General features: G+C 32.7%; 1 protein-coding gene and 1 long non-coding RNA gene across 2 annotated transcripts; one reads left to right on the top strand and one right to left on the bottom strand.

Moving 5' to 3' along the window:
- Positions 1–12,817: 12,817 nt before the first annotated feature.
- LOC113785380 (uncharacterized) lies at positions 12,818–14,015 on the bottom strand. The gene is made up of 3 exons (XR_003471441.2): positions 13,783–14,015; positions 13,199–13,236; positions 12,818–12,972 (listed from the first exon to the last, which is right to left on the bottom strand). It is a non-coding gene; the product is annotated as an uncharacterized lncRNA (long non-coding RNA).
- A 1,066-nt stretch (positions 14,016–15,081) lies between these two features.
- On the top strand, positions 15,082–19,900 carry LOC101495617 (probable fructokinase-6, chloroplastic). The gene is made up of 7 exons (XM_004490749.4): positions 15,082–15,420; positions 16,315–16,529; positions 17,378–17,590; positions 18,059–18,256; positions 18,345–18,482; positions 19,084–19,200; positions 19,619–19,900. The coding sequence occupies exons 1-7, from the start codon at positions 15,279–15,281 to the stop codon at positions 19,751–19,753; spliced, it is 1,158 nt and encodes a 385-aa protein (XP_004490806.1). The 5' UTR covers positions 15,082–15,278; the 3' UTR covers positions 19,754–19,900.
- The last annotated feature ends 2,499 nt before the right edge of the window (positions 19,901–22,399 follow it).

The following is a 22,399-nucleotide window of genomic DNA, read 5'->3' as shown; positions in this document are numbered from 1 at the left end:
GCTAAGCCTTCAGTGCCACAAAGATGATTCCATATCCACGACATTCACACTGTCTTTTGCAACCAAAACTTTTGTCCAATACAGTTTACTAATTTTCTCCCCTCTAGCCACAACCAAGTTACCTTTATTGAGTTTTCACTTTCCAGAAGCAAAATGATTATCAAAACTACTTTCATCAAACATATGCACGGATATCGAATTGAAGCGAACATCTGGAGCATGTTTGACTCCTTTAAGCAACGATTGCATTCCCATGTTGGTTTGCTAGTATACATCACCAACACCAATTACCTTAGATACACCATCATTACCCATCTTCAAAACTCCAAAGTCACATGAAGTATAAGATGTGAAGAATTCCTTCCTCGGTGTAACATGTAGTGTAACACCATTATCAATTATCTGTTGAGACAAACTCTATATTTTAAGTTTTGATGAAAATAAACAAAGGTTAATTAAAAAAGTTAATTATGATTCTAAAATGTTATGTTAATTTAACATGTGTTTTTGAGTGGATTTAATCAAGAATAGAATCAAGCAAATCAAGAAAAGACAGCAACAAGATCATTCTGCATCATAACAGAGAATGATCTTCAGCTTCAACAAACTGTCCATCACAGTATATTGGTCAAATCTTTTCTATCTCTTTGATAAAGAGTCTGCTCTGGAAATCATTCATATCTAATCAGTACATGGCAAGGAACAAGTAGGAATCATCCAGACTCAAAAAAGATATTTGATTGCAAAGATCAAAGGACTCAAAGACAGACAAAAGTCATGACGATCTGCAAACTCCAAAATTCAAATGTCAAGAAAGTTCAATCAATCTAAGCATATGACAAGACAATTACAAAGGAAATCTAGAACGTTTAAAACGGGAACTCCAGAATGATTATTGAAGCTCAAGAAAGTTCAAATTGACAAACCAAGAACGTTAATCATTCTCCGTTTTCTGCACAAAGACAACAACCTTGTTTCTCTTTGTTTTGATCTGCAATCCATCTCCAACCTTCTCCAGCTACACTCAAGACTCAAGACAGAGAATATACCATCCAAGAACAATGAAGAAACGTCAAGAGCACTTTCTTAGAAAGGACAGAAATGCTTTAAATGCTGAACCATCAAAAGTCAAAAAAGCTATTTCAAAGAAGGATTATTTTTATTCTGAAATAATGTTTCAGTCAAAAAGAAAAGTCTCTACCAACAGCTCTTGTACCTTCATTCAGTACATCTACAGCCTATAAATAGAAGGCCATTATCCCGATTCAAGGAAATAAATTCAAGTGCTTCGAAATCCATACTCAATCACATACATACTTGAAATTCTGCAAAAACAGAGGCAATCTTATTCTACGAAACAGTTGCTAGTTCTTACTTATAAAATAGCTTGTGCAATTATCATTAGATCCTTTGTAAAGAATCAATTCTCAAACAAGAGTTGAGAAATTTCAGATTCTGTCAAAATCATCAAATTGTAAAAACTCAAACTATAAGAGTTTCTTTATAGTTTGTTTTAAGATTATTTCCTATCAAGGTTAGATAGGTGCTGGTATTGCTTTCTGGGTAGAAAGAATTAGATGTTGAAATAGATCAAGGTTGATCTAAGACTAGGTGTTGTAAGTTCAAGGAAGTTCTTTTACACTTAGTGGAAAATCTCACAGTGTGAGGACTGGACGTAACCCACGTTGGGTGAACCAGGATAAAATCTTTGTGTGGTATTCTCTATCCTATCTCTCTATCATACTGAATTAATTAAAACATAAACTGATTTTCTGTTTTCAACTAATCAAGGAACGTTCTCCGTTTTACTACTAAAACCAAGAACGTTCTCCGTTTTCTGTTTTCATAACCAAGATCAATCTTGAGTTATTTTCTCAAGTTTTTAACAGGAATTTTTAAAAGGTACATTTACAATTCAAACCCCCCTTTCTTGTAAATCGACATTGTTACTTCAATTGGTATCAGAGCTCGATCTCTAAAAAATTCAAAAACACCTAACAAGTGTTAGAGAAAAGATCTAGAAGAATGTCGAAAGCAAAATACATTGTTGAAGGAGGATCCTCAAACCGACCTCCATTCTTTGATGGATCATACTATTACTTTTGGAAAAACAAAATGCAGCTGTTCTTAAAATCTCAAGCCACAGGAATGTGGCGCATCATTACAGATGGAGATTTCATACCAAGGGTTGATCAAGATGATTCAAACTCTGCCTTAAAAAAGGAAGCAGATTGGACAACATAAAATAAAGCTAAGGTACTTTTAAATTCTAAAGCTCAATTATTTTTATCATGTGCTTTAAGCAGGGAAGAAAGTGAAAGGGTAGATGAATGCACAACTGCAAAAGAATTTTGGGATACATTACAAACTCACCATGAAGGAACAAGCCATGTCAAAGAAACAAGAATATACATTGGTATAAGGAAATTCGAATTGTTCGAAATGCAGGAAGGAGAAACCATTGATGAAATGTAGTCAAGATTCACCACAATAGTAAATGAAATGCGTTCTCTTGGCAAAGCTTATACTGTGCAAGAAAGAGTAAGAAAAATCATGAGGTGCCTTCCAATCATTTGGAGACCAATGGTGTCAGCTATAAGCCAAGCCAAGAACCTTGAATCACTGTCTCTGGAAGAACTAATTGGAACTCTAAGAGCTCATGAGGTATTGTTGCAAGAAGACAAACCAATCAAGAAAGGAAAGGCCATAGCACTGAAAGTTTCTCAAGATAAAATCACAGTACCAGTTGAAGAAGAATCAGAAGAAAATGAACAACGAGATACTGATGAAATTGCGCTTCTCACTAGAAGAATACAAAGAATGATGAGAAGAAGAGATCAAATCAAAAAGGGATTTCAAAACAAAAATCCTATAACAGAGATTGATAAGAGTCAAGTCACATGTTTTGGATGCAACAAATTGGGACATTACAAAGCAGAATGTCCATCAAACAGAATGTCCAAAACGATTTCCCTTCAAAAAGAAATCAATGATGGCAACATGAGATGATTCAGAGGAATCAGAAACTGAGGAAGAAGAAGAAGAAGCCAACATATGCTTGATGGCAAAAACAGAGGAAGATAAGGTAATAAATTCTGAACCGTGTCATTTATGTCAACAAATGGGAAATAAATTTGATAACTTGTTAAATGACTCAAATCTTCTTATTCAAAAATGTAGTTCTTTGAAAGAACAATTTTATAAAGAAAAAGAAGAGAAAGAAAAAAGTCAGGCTGAAAATAATCTGTTAAAGAAAATGATTCAAGAGTTGAAAGAAACAAAACTTTTCGAAAGTCAAGAACGTTCTGCACTACAAACGGAGAACGTTCAACTTAAAAATGAAAATGAACTTCTCAAAACAGATTTACTAAACTTCATTAAAGCCACTGAAACTTTTCACAACATCATGGGATCTCAAATAGGAATTTTTGATAAAGCTGGTCTTGGTTTCAATCAAACCCAAAAAACCAAACTCTATGAAAACTTCTTTGTCCCAGAAAGAAAGGAAGAAAAATGCAAGACTAGATGCTCATATTGTAAAAAACTTGGACATCTGGAATTTGCTTGCTACTTTAGAAAAAGGGATGAAAAAATTGAAAGAAAGAAGTTTTTTAAACAGGAGAATCATCCTGTCAAAATTGTGTCTAAGAAACAGCAAAACGGAGAACGTTCTCCAGTTTGTAAGACAAACTCTGCTCAAATAAATGATGTCCAATACGTGGAAGGATTGAAACACAATTTATTAAGCATAAGTCAGTTATGCGACAATGGATGCGAAGTCACTTTCAAGCCAAAGGTATGTGAAATCAAGATGGCCAGAACTGGAAAAATTATGTTCTCTGGTAAGCGAAAGAAAAATTTATATGTGATATATTTGGATGAATTACCTGATGAATCATGCTTTATATCAATCAATAAAGATAAATGGATCTGGCATAAAAGGGCTGGACATATCAGCATGAAAACTATTTCAAAAATCTCCAAACTTGATCTTGTTAGAGGTTTACCAAAACTTAATTTTGAGAAAGACAAAATCTGTGAAGCTTGTGCAAAAGGTAAGCAAGTCAAGAGCAGCTTTCATACAAAAGATTTTGTAACAACAAAAAGAACTCTTGAACTACTTCACATAGATTTATTCGGGCCTGTCAAAACAACAAGTCTAGGAGGAATGAAATATGGTTTTGTTATTGTTGATGATTTCTCAAGATTTACATGGGTTCTGTTTTTAAAACAAAAAGATGATGCATTTGAATCATTTAAAACATTTTGTAAAAAGGTGCAGAATGAAAAGGACTCCAGCATCATCTCTGTAAGGAGTGATCATGGAGGAGAATTCATAAATGCCTCATTCAAAAGCTTTTTTGATGAACTTGGTATATCTCACAATCTTTCATGTGCAAGAACTCCACAACAAAATGGAGTTGTTGAAAGAAAGAATAGAACACTACAAGAAATGGCAAGAACTATTTTAGAAGAATCAAATGTTGAAAGGTATTTTTGGGCAGAAGCCATAAACACTTCTTGCTATATCTTGAACCGTGTATCTATCAGAAAAATCATCAACAAAACTCCATACGAAATCTGGAAAAACAGAAAACCAAATATTTCTTACTTTCATATTTTTGGATGTTATTGTTACATTTTAAACAAAAAAGATCTTATTGGAAAATTTGATGCAAAATCCGATAAGGGAATCTTTCTTGGATACTCAACCGAATCTAAAGGTTATAGAGTGTTCAATCTGAGAACTAACGTTGTTGAAATAAGTATGCATGTATTGTTTGATGAATTTGATGACTTATACATAAGTAAAAAGGATGAGGAAGAAGAAACTCAAATTGAAACTCAGCAGCAAATCAGTTTGCAGAAAACAGAGATTGATAAACAATCTTCGTTTCATTCTCCACCAAAAAGCTGGAAAACAATTGGAGATCATCCTCAAACTCAGATCATTGGAGACACATTTGATGGAATCCGAACCAGAAAATCATTCAAGAATGATGATGACAGCATGGCAATGATATCCCAGATTGAACCAAAGTCAATCAAAGATGCTATTACTGATCAGTCTTTGGTGAATGCCATGAAGGAGGAACTACTGCAGTTTGAGAAAAATGAAGTTTGGACTCTAGTACCAGATCCATTAGATCAAACAGTTATTGGCACTCGATGGGTATTTAGAAACAAACTTGATGAAGAAGGTAAGGTTGTTAGAAACAAAGCAAGATTAGTAGCTCAAGGCTACAATCAACAAGAAGGTATAGACTATGATGAAACCTTTGCTCCAGTTGCAAGGTTAGAAGCTATTCGAATACTTCTTGCATATGCATCTCATAAACTTATCAAATTATTTCAAATGGATGTGAAAAGTGCTTTCTTAAATGGTTTTTTAAACGAACAGGTGTATGTAAAATAGCCCCCAGGTTTTGAAAATCAATCAAAACCAAATCATGTTTTCAAACTTACCAAAGCACTATATGGCTTAAAGCAAGCACCAAGGGCTTGGTATGAACGGCTGAGCTCATTTCTAATTAAAAACAATTTTCAAAGAGGAAAAATCGATACTACTTTATTTAAGAAAACTGAGGGAAATGAATTACTCATCGTTCAAGTATATGTGGATTATATCATTTTTGGATCAACAAATGAAAAACTGTGTGAAAATTTCTCAAAACTTATGCAAAGTGAATTTGAAATGAGCATGATGGGTGAATTAAGGTACTTTCTTGGTTTACAAATCAAACAATATGAAAAAGGCATTTTTATTTGTCAAGAAAAGTACATCAAAGATTTGTTGATCAAATATAAAATGAATGAGTCAAAAATTATGACAACTCCCATGAATCCATCTACTTCTTTAGAAAAAGATGAAAATGGCAAATCTGTTTCTGAAAAAGAATATCAAGGAATGATCGGTTCTTTGTTGTATCTAACTGCTAGCAGACCAGATATTGTGTTTGCAGTAGGATTGTGTGCTCGATTTCAATCAGCGCCAAAAGAATCCCATTTAACAGCAGTAAAATGCATATTTAGATATCTTGTTGGAACAACTAATCTTGGTCTTTGGTATAGAAAAGGTTCACATTTTGATATTATAGCATACTGTGATGCTGATTATGCTGGAGATAAAGTTGAAAGAAAAAGCACAAGTGGAGCATGTCAGTTCTTAGGCGAAGCATTAATCAATTGGTCGTGCAGAAAACAGAACACCATAGCACTATCCACAACTGAGGCCGAATACGTTTCAGCGACAAATTGATGTTCACAGGTTTTGTGGATTAAAAACCAACTTCAAGATTACTCTGTAAGCTATTCCAGTATTCCAATTTATTGTGATAATACAAGTGCAATAAATCTGTCCAAAAATCCAATTCAGCATTCTAGATCAAAACATATTGAAATAAAACATCATTTCATTTGTGATCATGTAAATAAGAAAGATATTGAATTAATCTTTGTTGATACTCAAAATCAACTTGCTGACATCTTTACAAAGCCTCTTGTTGAGGATAGTTTCAATTCAATCAAAGAAAAACTGAGAATCATGAAAAATCTAGAAAATTCTGGTTAAAATCTGCTTCTGCAGAAAACGGAGATCGTTTATTAGTCTCCGTTTTGCGATTCATCATTCTCCGTTTTGGAAAAAGCAACAGTCTGCTTTTTCCTCTCTAAATAAAAAAGGCAAATCTTGGCATTTATTACACGTGCCCTTGTGTCTGGTGTTAGAATGCTGACACATACACTCTCCAATCCCCCAAAATGCTTTTCCCATTTACTATTGGGCAGCATGCTCATCATTATTCCACCTTTTTCTCTCCATCTTCTCAAGTCAGAAAACAGTTTTCTTCTCACCTTCTTTTCCCCAAAAAGCTGGACTAACCTTCTCTCTCTTTAAATACCACTTTCACTGTTCATCTTCTTCACCATTCCTCTCTCAAAAACGACCATGGCTCGAACCAAACAGCCAGCACGCAAAAATGCCTCTCCCTATACACCACCCTCTTCATCTTCTTCATACCATTCCATAGAGCGTTCACCATCTCCACCACCTCGTCCAACTTCACCACACACCTCTTCTGCCTCTCCTTCTTCTAACACTAGTCAAGAGGTTCTCAACCTTATTCCTCTGTCTACCTTTCTTCCACCACTATACATTCGCCCTACCCTAAACCACATTATTTCATCATTTCAGACTCTGAAAGTGATGACTCTTCTGATTCGTGCCCCCCAGTAGCAAAAACACCAACACAACCTGAACCACAGATGAAGACGGCGCCCACAGCAGCAACACCACCACCACAACATCCATCAACAACCACTAAACCTTCGACACCCTCAAAATCTGTCTTCTCCTTTGAACCATCGCAATCAACTCCTCCACATAAAAAACAAAGATCGATCAACAAAATTGTTTCCCCTTCTACAAGTCAGCAATAACCCCCCTTTCACCACAAACCACAAACTAAAATCATGAAAACAAAAATCACAATGACCATTGCTCAATTTCTTGCTCGAAAAAATCTCCCAAATCCTCAAAGAAGAAAAACGTTTGCTCCCAAACAAAACATCAAAAACTTTCAGAAACCCACCTCTCCAGAACATTCTCTAGAATGTTCCCCACCACAAGAACGTTCTCTTGCTCAGGCTGCTCCTCCGCCAGAATCTTCTCTTCATTCGCAACCTTCCCCACCAAAACAAACCAAACGTTCTCCGACTCCTCTAGCCTCCTCTACTTCAACATCTTCTGCCTCTGAACCATCTCCCCCAGCTAAGAAACCAAAACAGACTAATCCTCCTCTGATTTCTCCTGCCAAAACAAAAATCTTCCAAGAAAAATGGGCTCAACGCCCAATTGGGATTGGCCGAATTTTTGTCTTTGACAATCTTGTTGTAGATGGAAATGCTGTTCAGCACCATACTGATGTTCTTGGCTGGACATCATTCTTAAAGATCTCTGAATCTTATTTTCCAGATGTTGTCCGCGCATTCTACTGCAATGCCAAAACGTTTGCGGACAAATCTCTACTCATCTCAACAATTAAAGGAGTAGAAATCAAATTGACTCCAGATATTTTGGCCACCATTCTTCAGCTACCAACAGAAGGGCCATCTGTTTTTGGTGACCACTGGTATTCGGCTTTGGGACTTCGAAAGACAGAAGTTTTGGCTGATTTATTTGAAGAAGACTCCACACGATATTTGGCAACCTATCTTAAGCCTCTTCCCAAGGTCTTCAACAACATGTGCCAACATACCTTGATTCCACACTGTGGAAGCCATGAGTATGTATATGATAATGATGCCTTGCTCATTCATCATCTTCTAAACTGCAAGAGATTGAATCTACCTTATGTCATTCTCCAGCACATGATTTGTGCAGCCAAAAAGGATTACAGAAAGAATATTGTGCCCTATGGCATGGTACTGACTAAAATCTTCAGGCATTTTGGAGTATCTCTTGCATCTGAAAAATCTCTGATAAAAATTTCCAAATTCTCCACCAAATTTTTTTCTCATATGCGTAAAGCCTCTTCTGCTCCAACACCCACTCATCCATCCTGTGCTACCTCTATTAAAAGGAAAAGATCAGCAGGAATCCTATTTCATTCTCATCACCTCCTAAAGAAATCTCAGAAAAAATCCCTACACCAGAACGTTCACCACCACCAGAACGTTCTCCACCTCCTCCAGAACATTCTCCAGAACATATCCCCACACCTTCCACCCTTTTTGCCCAAACATCCAACATTTCATCCTCAGTCGCTCCCTCTTACTCTCAACCCCTTCACTCCCCTAACCATGACTTCAGTACCTTCCTGTCTAATCCATTTTTCTCTACCATGTCTCCACTGTTTGTTTCACCTCAGAAAACCAGTTCTTCTATCTTTGGCATTAGTCAGTTTTTGAACTTTCCCGCTACTGATGGCCCCTCTACTCCTTCTGTTGGCCCTCTACCCTCCATCGCATTAGTCAGTTGCTTCTTTATAGTTTGTTTTAAGATTATTTCCTATCAAGGTTAGATAGGTGCTTGTATTGCTTTCTGGGTAGAAAGCATTAGAGGTTGAAATAGATCAAGGTTGATCTAAGACTAGGTGTTGTAAGTTCAAGGAAGTTCTTTTACACTTAGTGGAAAATCTCACAGTGTGAGGACTGGACGTAACCCATGTTGGGTGAACCAGGATAAAATCTTTGTGTGGTACTCTCTATCTTATCTCTCTATCATACTGAATTAATTAAAACATAAACTGATTTTCTGTTTTCAACTAATCAAGGAACGTTCTCCGTTTTACTACTAAAACCAAGAACGTTCTTCGTTTTCTGTTTTCATAACCAAGATCAATCTTGAGTTATTTTCTCAACTTTTAACAGGAATTTTTAAAAAGGTACATTTACAATTCAAACCCCTCTTTTTTGTAAATCGACATTGTTACTTCATTATCCACTTGCTCTCATGAAATACAATATTAATTGACTCATAGTCATGGAGAATAACAAGATCATCACTAGTAGCAGTAGTAACACGATCATCATCACTATCATCATCACGACCCATTTGTTTTTGCTTACCCTTCTTGCCTTTGTTCTCCTTTTTCCACATAAAACAATTCTTTTGTATGTGTTATGTTTTATGACAATAATGACACTCCACATTTTTGTATCTAGACTTGGACTTGCTTATGCTATTTTCTCTACCACCCTTCGTTTCTTTTTTTTTCTCTGAATTCTCTCCTTATTTTCAGTGACAAGAACTTCATATTGAGATGAAGAACCTTGCGCCTTCCTTCTCATCTCCTCATTCAAAACATCACCCTTAGCTGTTTCCAAATAAACAACATCATTAGGGGCTGAACTCGTTATAGAAACCTGAAATGTCTCCCAAGACTCTAGTAAAGATAACAGTAAAAATAGTTCCAATATCTCATCATCAAACTTGATACCCATTCCAGACATTTGATAAAGGAGCCCCTAAAATTAACTCAAGTGGTCCGCAATAGATATTTCCTCCTTATATTTGAAACTTATGAAACTATTCAGTAAGAATAATTTATTATTCCCTGATTTAGAGGCAAACAAAGTCTCTATCTTATCCCACATAATTTTTGCATTTTTCTCATTAGCAATATGATTATAAACATTATCTTCTACATATTGCCTAACAAAACCACATACCTGTTGATGTTCAAAATCCCATTCTTCCCTAGATTTATCAACCGACTTTTTAGAAAAAATAGGAAGATGCATTTTCTTCACAAATAACAAATCTTTCATCTTGCCCTTCCACAAATGGTAATTAGTACCATTCAAGCATATCATCTTTATATACATATTTGCCTCCATCCTTCAAGCAAGTCAAATAGTCCTTCAACCAAGAGCTCTGATGCCACTCTGATGGCAATAAATACAGAAACACAATAACAAGTAATACGCAACGGATATAAAATTTCCCAAACTTGCAAGAACCTGTGAGGAGCAACAATAAATATATGGCAGCAAACTAATCAAAATAAAAAGACATAATGAACACCGATATTTTAACGTGGAAAACCCCTCAATGCAAGTGTAAAAATCACGGGTCGTCAAGACCAATGAAATAGCTTCACTATAATCAAATAAGGGTACAAGAGAGTGTCAAAATGATGCACAAATTGTGTATACAACCAGCCAAAATAACAAAGCACTAAAGACTACAAATGAAAAGCAAGAAGAATAAAAATACCCAAAAACCTGCTGCTGTGTGAGCATGATTTCTCCCCCTCTAGACGTCGTTTCACCGATTTGACTGTTGAAAATGAAGAACTGAATGTTGCGAACCCGTTGTCCAAAAATCAGTCCGATCCAACGTTTAACGAATGCACAATCGTTTTCTGAGACTGATTTAACAAAATCGGGAATATGGTTACTCTTCTCTTTTCTCTTTTGGTAGTTGTCTTTCCTATCAAAATAATCTCTCTCTTGTAACCTTAATTAGATCACTCTCCACTCAAATAAGTGAGGCACATGGACTACAATATTTAGGCATTTCTCCACATAGGAAGGGAGTCCAATACTCAACAAATAGATGATACTAAAAATGAGAGTTATAAGTTGTATTTTACTTAATTAGAAATGACTTTTTGTATGAAAACATTATAAATACTAGTAAGTTTTTGGAATTAAAATTAGAAATTATAGCTAAATCAAATTTATTGAGATTACATTGTTTTATAAGAGAAAAAATGTGTAATGCGTTTCATTTGTATTTTGAGAAATGTGATATCATAAATAACTTATAAAAGTTTCTTTTTCATATGATTTTTTATTTATTTATCGGACGTAAATTTTTATAAAAATATGATATAAATTATTATATATATATATATATATATATATATAAAACCCAAAATTATATGTATATATATATATATATATATATTATTTTGGAGAATGATTAAATGTGATTATATATAAAAAACTTAGTTTATTAAAACAAATGATTAAATAAGTTTAGATTTTATATAATTTTAAATTTTATTTTTTAGTTTCAGTAAAAAAAAATCATCTATTTTAATTCTTATAAAATTATTATGCAAACGATTTTAGTTTTTATTGGAACATTAATATATCTTTTTTAATTATTTTTTGGTATATATGTTTACTACACTATAAAAAGTTCCTCCATAAAAATGAATTTAAAATTCGATTTCAAGATTCATATTTTTAGAACTTTTATCTTGAACATATGACATTTAAAAAATTTATATTTAATTTATCTCAAGTTAAAAAATTATAAATGTATGAGAATGAACTTTTAATAATGTTCTAAACATGTTGCAAAAAATAGTTCAAAAATTTAAAAGTTAAAACATATTTCGTTGTAGTAAAAAATAAATCAGTTTATAAAATAATTTTATAAAGACTAAACAATGTGATTTATTTAAACATTTGTCAAATTACTTATTAGAACAAATTAATAATAAATAGACTTCTAAATACGTTAATCAACTATATTGAACTTTCAAAAAGAATAAACTCAAAAGTAAAATAAGTCGAAGACAAATAATATATCACACCTAAACATTGATTTTTTCAATCGGGCTACCTTTAGATCTCGTAAAATATAGATCAACTTAACTTATTTTTATACTTAATTTAGGATTAAAATTTGTTATGGGACAAGTGTAATGCTCCGGTCTACTGAGTTGATAATGTGACATTGTTTAGTCGACTTTCACTTGTCAACTCATGTCTATATCATCAAAATGTGACATTGTTTAGTCGACTTTCACTTGTCAACTCATGTCTATATCATCAAAATTATCATTAGTTTATATCACAAAAGAAACTATATCTAGAGGTGGACAACGGGACAGGTAGGGCGGGTTCGCACCCAAAAACCCCAACCGACCCAATTCGCAGGTGGATTCTACAAGCCCATTTCCGCCCAATAATGAATTCGGGTTAGACGGGTAACGGATAATCGGGTGACGGGTTAGGCGGGTGGGTTCATGCGGGTTTAAATTTTTCGGCCCAATAACATTTTTTTTGGCCATTTTATTGGTTTTTCGGCCCAATAACATTTTTTTTGGCCATTTTATTTTTTTGTCCATTTATTTTATGGTCACTTTTTAATTAAAAAGTCATTTCATCTGTTTTTATTTTTTTTTCTTTTCAAAATTCTATTTATTTAACTATTCTAATTTTTTGTTATAAATTGAACATTTTTTTCCCAATTTCTTTTTATAAAGCATAATTGATATATACCTAACCAATTTTTAAACATGTTTATAAATCTCAGCATTGATATATACTCCGCCAATTTATAATTGAAATGCAAACATATTTATAATTCTAAACATTAAAATGTAAACTTAATATACATTATATATTCATGTTTATAAAATCTAAAGATCTTAAACTATATGTCCAAATGTCCTTATAAAAAATCAGTACAAATAATATCAATGTCCACTCTTGTCATCTTTGCTGGCCAGTCTAAAAAATTGAACAAAAATTAATTAGTAATACTAATTAGAGTACAAAATAGCTATGCAACAAACATGAAAGACTATAAAACAACATCAGTCCAATGCCAGCAAAAAATCAAAGCAGTAGATAGAAATCATATTCATAATTATTAATTATCTTTACAATTGCAAATATTAAATTCATTGGAAAAAATGTAATACAAAGCTTAAAATGGAAAAATAAAATGGAGTACCTTTGTTTTCTTTTAACAAGACTTATAAGGCGGTAAATCTGCAAAATAAACACACTCATTAACATATAAAAATCACACAAAAATATATAATATAAAACCAATAAGGAAAGAAAATGAAAAAAAAAAAGAAGTTAGTCATTCCATTTAAAATTGGTAAATCTAAAAAATAACAACAATGAATATATTAAGATTTAATTCTACCTCTCAAATATGTGAAAAACACACAAATATATGGAAAACTCAGAGACAAATCCATGAAAAATATTAAACCAACATAATGAAATACAAAAAAAAAGTTAGTCATATAAATTAAAATCAGTGAATAAAAAATACAATAAATGTATTATGATGGTGTATCACCTCTAAAATCTGGAAAATGCATATACTTTGAGTATTTTGACAACAATCTAAATTAAATAAGCATATAAAATAAAAGCAAAAATATTGTTAGTCAAATCCTACCAAAAAAATGACATGCAAAAAAAAAAAAGGTTAAAATTTATTAACACAACAACTTAAACAAGACTCATATAGATTAAATTGTGAAATCATATAGTTTAAAAAAAAGATAAGTGATAAAAAACCTGAATCGTTGAAGACTCAAGATACTTGCTCCTTTTAGGGTTGAGCGATAGAGAAAGCCACAAGTGAATCGTTGAAGATGATAGTGAGACTGAGTGTGGGAGAGAAACGGAAGTGTGAACGGTTGAAGTGGAAGTGAGAGAGAAACTGATGAGAGGAGCCTGTGAAAGTGGACCGCCGTAGAAAGTGAAATGTTGGCTAGGGTTTAGAAAAATGACAATGAAATTGGGGTTGGGCTTGAGTGGTAAGTGTCCCAGCCCAATAAATAAATGATTAATTATTAATATTAATAATAATATATATTTTTATACGGGCGAGTCGGTCACCAACGGTTTGAAATCATGGACCCGGACCCGCCCGCATCAACCCACTTAAACCCTAATTTGTTACCTGCAAATCCGATTGGGCCGATCCAACCCACCCATTTCCTTTTCACCCGAAGCGGGTCGGGCGGTGGCAAGCGGGTCGCGCAGCCTTGTCCAGCCCTAACTATATCTAGATGAGTACTCATTTAACTTCCAATTTTCAAATACAATATACTTTTAAGTCAGTAGTGAACGATTTTGAGAGCACTGCTTTAGATATTCCTAAATTCAATTATATAATTAAATAATGATTTTTTTTCTCTCTTTTATGTCTTAAATCTCGTGTGGAATTTGCTAGGAGTCAAACTCACACACTTTAAGAAAGAAAGATATTTTCAATATTTGTTTTCAAGTTTTTTATGATACTTCAACATATATTCATAATTTTACCATTAATGAAATGCATTAGATTTCTTCCATAAAATACAAACCCTCAAATATATTACTGATAAAATATTATATATTTTTAAAATTGGAAGGTTGAAATTGTAAATTCTATAATAGAAAAATCAAAATTATAAATAAATAATATACTAGTACGTAATAAACTATGTATAAATGACAATTATTACATGTGAACTTCTAGTGTACTTTCATAAGTTAAAGAGTTTCAAACTTTTGATACATTTGCATTCTTAATACATAAATTAATAATAATTTTTAATCAAACAACTATTCAGAAATTATTGTATATTATTAAATATTTAACATTTAATATTATTAATAATAAATTCAAAAAATTTAAATATTATTTAGTGGACACTTTTAATGAATGTTATTAAGTTATTATAATTTATTAAACAATTTTAGTAAATATAACTCAATTAACTATTTTTTGTAATACAAACTATCGATTTTAAACACATTGAATTAACACATGTATTATTAAATTCAGAAATTTAATTGATCGGAACAAAACATGGATTTTCGGATATTGAGCAGACATGAAAAATTATAGGAAATCGTTTCCTTTATTTTGTTGTAGTAGCTGAGAAAGAAACTGCCAACAAACAACACAAAAAAACATCATTCTAAGAAACATATTCCCTATAATTTCAGCCATACCCCCCATTGATTCAATTCTCACCCCCTTCAACACTGTTCTGAAGCTGTGTACTTTCCTTGTTCCATCCATGGCTCTTCATTGTGCTTCTTTCGGCTTCACAACCGTTCCTTCTAACCCTCCACGTTCAGTCAACTTCAGTCAATCTTCTGTCAAAACTTCCGTTTTTCCTTCTCCTCTATCCCTTTCTAACATTCGATTGAAAGTTCAAGGTATTCAATCCAATTCTTGCTTTTCATCAATTTTCTGTTTTTAGTCTGTATTTTCATGCCGATGGAGTAATTTACTATCATAATTTTTGTGTTAGTTTTGCTTGTAATGGTAAAAGATACCTTTTGATTGGAAGCTTTAAAAAATTGAAGAAATAAGCTTTTGTAGTTGTTGCATGCTTCACTTGCATGTTTGTTATGTCTTGAAACTGTATGACATTGAGTGAGGGAGATTGGTATTCTGGAAATTTAAAATTCAAAGCTTAAGCATTTATTGATAATTTTGCCACAATAGAAGGGTTACATAGATGTTTGGAGTATAAGACCAAAGGGAGAGAGTTCAACCCAACAGACTAGCCATTAGGTGGGGGGGAACCCCTTGAATTATAAGCCTAACTTTTTAGGTAAGACTCCTCAATGTGCGACTCCTAACAATGCACCTTCGTTCGAGAGTCGGTGTCCTTGAAGGCCTTTAGTTCACGACACTTCACTCAACTTTATCTGGTCAAAACCCTCTATCGACCCTTCACAAGTCTCTCAACGAAGGCACAATGTTAAGAGTACAAGTCCAAAAGGAGAATCCAACCCAAAAGACTAGCATATTAGGTGGGAGGACCTCTTAAATTATAAGTTTCACTTTTTAGGTAAGACTCTCCAATGTTGAACTGCTAACAAAAGATGAGCTTCTGCTGTTTCTATTTTTGTTAGCAACTTTTTATTATTATTTTGGGATACATTTGTTACAACTAAGGGGAGGATGCAGTTTTATCATCAATTTGAGATGTGTGTACTTGAGCTTTTGATTTAAAGGATTCCATTGTTTGTTTCTTTAGTTTTACTTCTGGAGATAACAAGTAGTGAACTCTTTTTTTACTTCTAAACTTTTCTTTGTTATAGGAAAGACAAAGGCAATGACTGGTAATGGGACACCTGAAACAAAAGAGTCACCTCTAGTGGTTTGTTTCGGGGAAATGCTCATTGATTTCGTCCCAACTATTAGCGGCGTTTCGTTGGCTGATGCACCTGCATTTAAAAAGGCTCCAGGTGGGGCTCCTGCTAATGTTGCTGTAGGCATATCCCGGTTAGGAGGTTCATCGGCTTTTATTGGAAAGGTATTGTATAGATACTTCTCAAGGTTCGTTCTATACTCTTTATAGGGGAAGGAAACAAACATTGGCTTATTCATTGAAATGTGGATCTTTTGGGGAAAATTGCACATGCCAAGGATCAAAGATGAGAACACATAAAAACATACCGTTATGTGGTTTGACATCTATTGTTTATATGCAAGTCAACATTCAATTAAATGTTTGCCATCTCAAAAAAGATTAATAAGTTTTGTAGAAACTTGACAATCTACCCGAAATTGTGTATCACCATACAAATCTGAGTACCCTAGTGAATGTTAAATGCTTGCTCACACAAGAGACACTCTTACGTGAGCAAGTGTTCCCCACATTTGTTCACTTCTCTTGGGATTGAATGCTTCGGTTCTTCTCAAGGCCCCTTCTATAGAGGTCGGGCCTTTACAAGAACACGGAGCAAGTGTATTAATCACATGACAATTAGAAATCCCTTATCATGAACATTTGTAATCATCTAAATTTATCAACTTTATCAATGTTTAACTTCATTTAACAACTTACCCTATATTTGGTTCATTTAAGGCTCCCAAAATTACCTTAAATTATTATAATACTTGGTTTTTTACACGGTTCGGTCACTTTCTGGTTTGGCGAGTAGCTCCATTTTACAAGAATTACCATATATTTCATGTTATATAAACATAAAATATGTCCATAATTATGTGGTTACAATTAATCTTCAACTGCTCCCCTAACTACGTAATTTCTGCTGTTCGGCATTACTCTATTTTAGTTTTCTTGAATCAGAAGGCATGGTTAAAGTTCTCTTCCAAACTCAATTTCAACTAGAGTTTAATGCTTCATGCAATGAACAGGTTGGCGAGGATGAATTTGGATATATGCTTGCTGATATACTCAAGGAAAATAATGTAAACAAGCAAGGGATGCGTTTTGACCCTGGTGCACGTACTGCCTTAGCATTCGTTACGCTGAGAAGTGATGGAGAACGCGAGTTCATGTTTTATCGTAATCCGAGTGCTGATATGCTGCTCCAAGAAGATGAACTAGACTTGGACTTAATCAGAAAGGTAAACATAAAGCACTATTGGGCAAAATGTTCGGTGTGAACTTAGTTCTATTTTTTTTGAGCTAAATATTTGGTATTAACCTAGTTCAGTTACTCAATATAACTTCATTCAACTGTCAGATTTGTTCAAACACAATGAATGACTGGTTAAAAATCTAAAGCATGACTTTGAAAGCTGATATTAGTTTTTGTTTCTGCGGTTTAAGAACTCCTTTTCATGTTTCCTTAATATTATCATAGGCTAAACATCAAAACTTTTGCCGAGTCTACGTTCTTTCAACGTTCTATACCTAATTCATAAATTTGTCTGTATCATTGACACTTAATATATGTAGTTACATTCAATTTCTTTTATTTTTCAATTTATTATCAATGTCAACGAGTCAATGTCGTGTCTATGTTGATGTCTGTATCAGTGATTCGTAGTAAATTGCTGTCGTAATATTGTTCTGTTATTAATTTCTGGCAGGCGAAGATATTTCATTATGGTTCGATAAGTCTTATAACAGAACCATGCAAATCGGCGCACATAGCTGCGACAAAGGCAGCAAAAGAAGCTGGTGTAGTACTGTCTTATGACCCTAACCTGAGGCTTCCTTTATGGCCTTCTGCAGAGAGTGCTAGAGAAGGAATTCTGAGTATATGGGACACTGCAGATATCATTAAGGTTCTTCTTCCATCAACAAGGCAGCATATATGTAAAATAGAGTGACAATACAATACCATCTCTAACGGAACCAATTTGATTTTTTCAGATAAGTGAGGAAGAGATTTCTTTTCTTACAAATGGCGAAGATCCATACGACGACACTGTTGTTCGAAAACTTTTCCATTCAAATCTCAAGCTACTCCTTGTTACTGAAGGTGCAGAAGGCTGCAGGTATTACACCAAGGTATGCCTTCCAAAAATGCTGTTTTCTAGAAAATTTGTTTTATGATGTATCTTCAAAGCCATGCCTCTAACTGCTGGCGAGCTTCTTGGGTACGTAGGATGGCTATGGACACCGCAAAGTCCCCAACAAAAAAGCTCCACCGTAATTGAAAAATAAACTACATCTTCCAACCTAAATTCAAAACTATGTGGATTGTGAGTTTCGTCTAGATATAAAAATCAAATCAAATGAACCTAAAAATTTAACCGAAACTATTTAAATTTGGTTTGTTTTTTTTCCTTGTTTGAGTCCAAACTCCAAATCGAACCAAACCAAATAAACCTGACCACTTTTGGTTTGGGTATGGTTTCACATAACTTAAAATCGACCACCCGAGATTTGAACCAAACCATCATATTTTATTCACACTATAGCGGTATTGTTATCTTAAAAATGTGTTTTATTTAAGTATTTTTTGATAATTAAATATTATTTTTGTTAATGTAGTTAATTTACTTGTTTTAATAATTAAATATCACTATAATAGAGTTTTAAGCTTTTCTCTCGCACTTTTCATAGATGTCATATTTCTTAGCAATCGGTGCTATCTATTTCTTTGTAGGAGTTTAGTGGTAGAGTGAAGGGAATGAAGGTGGATGCTGTTGACACTACCGGTGCCGGCGATGCTTTTGTAGCTGGAATACTATCACAATTAGCTTCGGATCTTTCGTTACTTCAGGTGAGCTTTTTTGTATTTTTGCTTTTGATATCATCAATCCCAAATATTTAAAGAAAAAACCACAAAACTCATATTGTGTGTAGAACAGTTATTAGTTGAATCATCAAAGAAAATTTTGTCAACTTCTTTAACCGTAGAAACAACTTACATAAACACTTAAGTGATAAGTACTTACTGCATGAACAAACAACTGTTTATCCAAACAGTCCCTCAAATTTAGGAATATGAGATTAAATTTCATATAAGTAAAAAAATTAGTAGACAAATCACAACCACGTGTGTCTTTAAAAGTAGTTATGTCTGAAGTCAAACAATTTTCAATAATTTAATAGTTATTATTGATTGACAGTATAAAAAAAACTTTTATATATAAATTAAATATGGGGGATATACCTAATATAGTTGTTTAAACATGCAGAAAGAGGAACAATTGAGAGATTCTCTCAAGTTTGCAAATGCTTGTGGTGCATTGACTGTGACGGAGAGAGGTGCAATACCAGCATTGCCTACAAAGGAAACTGTTCTCAATGCTATACTTAAGCCTGTATCTTAATTTCTCATTCCCATCTTTTTTTTTTCTTTGGTAAATTTTAGGGGCTTTTTAAGCTAATGCAATAAGTAAGAAATTTAAGGATATATAAGATTAGTGTAAACCAATTTTACAATGTATCCAATCAAAAACTATCATTTTGCAACGTCATTCCACTTGTGTAATTGCATTTCAAAAATAATAGTATGATATATAAAAATAGAGGGCTCTAATTAAAAGTTGTCGTATCAAATTTTATGCCGCGACAATTGCGAGTTTACTTGAATTTTTAGAGTTTCAAGCTTAATGTATTTAATTTTGAAAAAATTGTTTACCTTTTGTTGATTTATTTTTCCATCACTTATTATAATTATTGTTAGGTATGCAAATATATTGTGCATTTGTTAAACATTAGGATATGATATATATAAATGTGATTTTCTTTTGCAAATTGGGTAGTTTTAGAATTTGCTCTCTACATACACACCACAGAGTAGTTATATTAGATATACATTTTATTTGGTTATTGCATATATCTCATTTAGATATAGCTGTAAAATGGGTTGGCTCAACCGGCCCCATATATAAATAAGTTATATTAAGATTTGAGGTTTCTACTAAGCACTCCCACATCTTAATCTCTCTTCCTCTTATCCCATTTAAAATCATATTTTTGTCCTTTTTTATTATTCAAAAAATTTTAGCATTCATTTTTTCACCCCCTCTTTTGAAACTTTACAGATATTACCCAACCATTCGAAAGTTTACAAATTTTCGAAATATGAAAAATAAGTAATTTTTTTAATTTTGAATTTTTCATAATTTCGAAACAATTATTTTAGAATTTTCGAACTTTTAGAACAACATTAAAGTTTTGAAATATGTTTTTTTTCTAGATTTTTGAAAGTTTCCATCAAGACAAAACTTACGAAATGTTAATATCCAGTTTTTTTTTCAAAATTTTTGAAACATTAAAATGGAAAGTTTAAAAAATAGAAAGTTTGTTAATTAAAAAATGGAAAGTTTATATCAAGGATTAAAAATCCTCAAGGCTAAACTTTTAGTAAATTGTTAACTTCGAAAGTTTCTAACAATTCTAAAGTTTTGAAATTTATGCGATGTTCCATTTCAAAAATTTCGAAATCCTCCGAAGTTTGAAAAATATGTAAATTTTCATTTCGAAAATTTCTAAATGTTCGAAAGTTTGAAACTTTTGTTTTGAAATTTTCTAAAACGTTCGAAAGTTTCAACAATATCTAGAAAATTTTCATTTCGAAAATTTCAAAAAATTCGAACGTTTCAACAATTTCTACAAAAACTTTATTTCGAATATTTCATACCTTTTCTGTTTCGAATATTTTGATACTTTCGAATGTAAGAGAGAATTTTGTAAAGTTTCGAAAGAAGAGGTGAAAAAATGAGTGTTAAATTTTTTTGAGGGTTTTACAAATAATTAAAAGGATAAAAAATATAATTAGATGGAGGAAGTGGGAGGTTAATGTGTGGGGGTGCATGGTATAAACCTCTTAAGACTTATCTGCTTGTAATAGGCTGCGAATTTGAAGGCTCTTTCAGCCACTATGGGCTATGTGGGATAAGGAGTCAACTCGGCCCATTTCAATTTGTTTTTGTTTATTTACTCTATTTTTTGTCACATGATATATTAGTTTCTTAAAATTATCTATTTCGTGAAATATATGTATAATTTTTTATTCAGTTGAACCGAATTAAAAATTTATAATATAAACTTTTAAATTATAAAAGATTTAGCTAAATATAATTTTATTTATAATTTTTAAACCTTTTATTAATATTTTTTCAAAACATACTTAGAATTGGACCAGTTTGACGGGTCAGTCTGTCCCAACCCAATTTTCAATATAGGATAATTGGTCTTAACAAAGAAAATATGGGATAATTCGATTGGACCAAAAGAACCCAATTAGGACTACCTTTTTTTACTACCCAGCCCAAATTAAATATAAGCTAATGGGTTGATTCTCGATTCATTGAAGTAATGGGTCGATTCATTGAGCTCAATGAATTTTGACAGCTTTGTGTCTCAAGTGTGACTATTTAAAATATTTCTGTGTGAGTACTTGGTTTAGATACCAATGTCTTCTAAGATCGTAAATCTTATTCAATAAATTGTTCACAAATTAGAAGGCTTATAAACCCTTCTATGATCTATTCAATTTTTGGATGAAACCCATCGACGTCATAAAGAGAGTATATTCATTCTATTTCATTTTTAATTTTCAAACATAAAAAATCAGAAATAACTATCTCAACAATGTAAAATATTTTTTTTCTGCAATAAATGGCGTACAATTCCAAAACAATAATAATTGGCAGAAAATTAAATATGAGATAAACATAATTTTTAACATTGAGAAAATAAAAACCACATGACATAGTCCATTAAAAACTTCCACTATAATAATTAATGGGTACATCAGAGTCTTCCTAATAACAATAGGGAACATCAATCAACAATAACAACCTTATAACAATATTCCACCAGAGTCTTCCTAATAACAATAGGGAACATCAATCAACAATAACAACCTTATAACAATATTCAACCAGAGTCTTCCTAATAACAATAGGGAACATCAATCAACAATAACAACCTTATAACAATATTCAACCAGAGTCTTCCTAATAACA

Source organism: Cicer arietinum, chromosome 2, assembly GCF_000331145.2.
Source record: "Cicer arietinum cultivar CDC Frontier isolate Library 1 chromosome 2, Cicar.CDCFrontier_v2.0, whole genome shotgun sequence".
NCBI classification, from domain to species: Eukaryota; Viridiplantae; Streptophyta; class Magnoliopsida; order Fabales; family Fabaceae; genus Cicer; species Cicer arietinum.
The sequence above is the reverse complement of the archived record's forward strand: the minus strand, read 5'-3'. Positions and strand labels throughout refer to the sequence as shown.

Excerpts from the sequence above, each read along its gene's own strand:
- LOC101495617 (XM_004490749.4), top strand. The coding sequence starts at position 15,279 with ATGGCTCTTCATTGTGCTTCTTTCGGCTTCACAACCGTTCCTTCTAAC. Across the intron at positions 15,421-16,314 it reads CATTCGATTGAAAGTTCAAG|GAAAGACAAAGGCAATGACT; the intron begins GTATTCAATCCA and ends TCTTTGTTATAG. Across the intron at positions 19,201-19,618 it reads CGGATCTTTCGTTACTTCAG|AAAGAGGAACAATTGAGAGA; the intron begins GTGAGCTTTTTT and ends TTAAACATGCAG.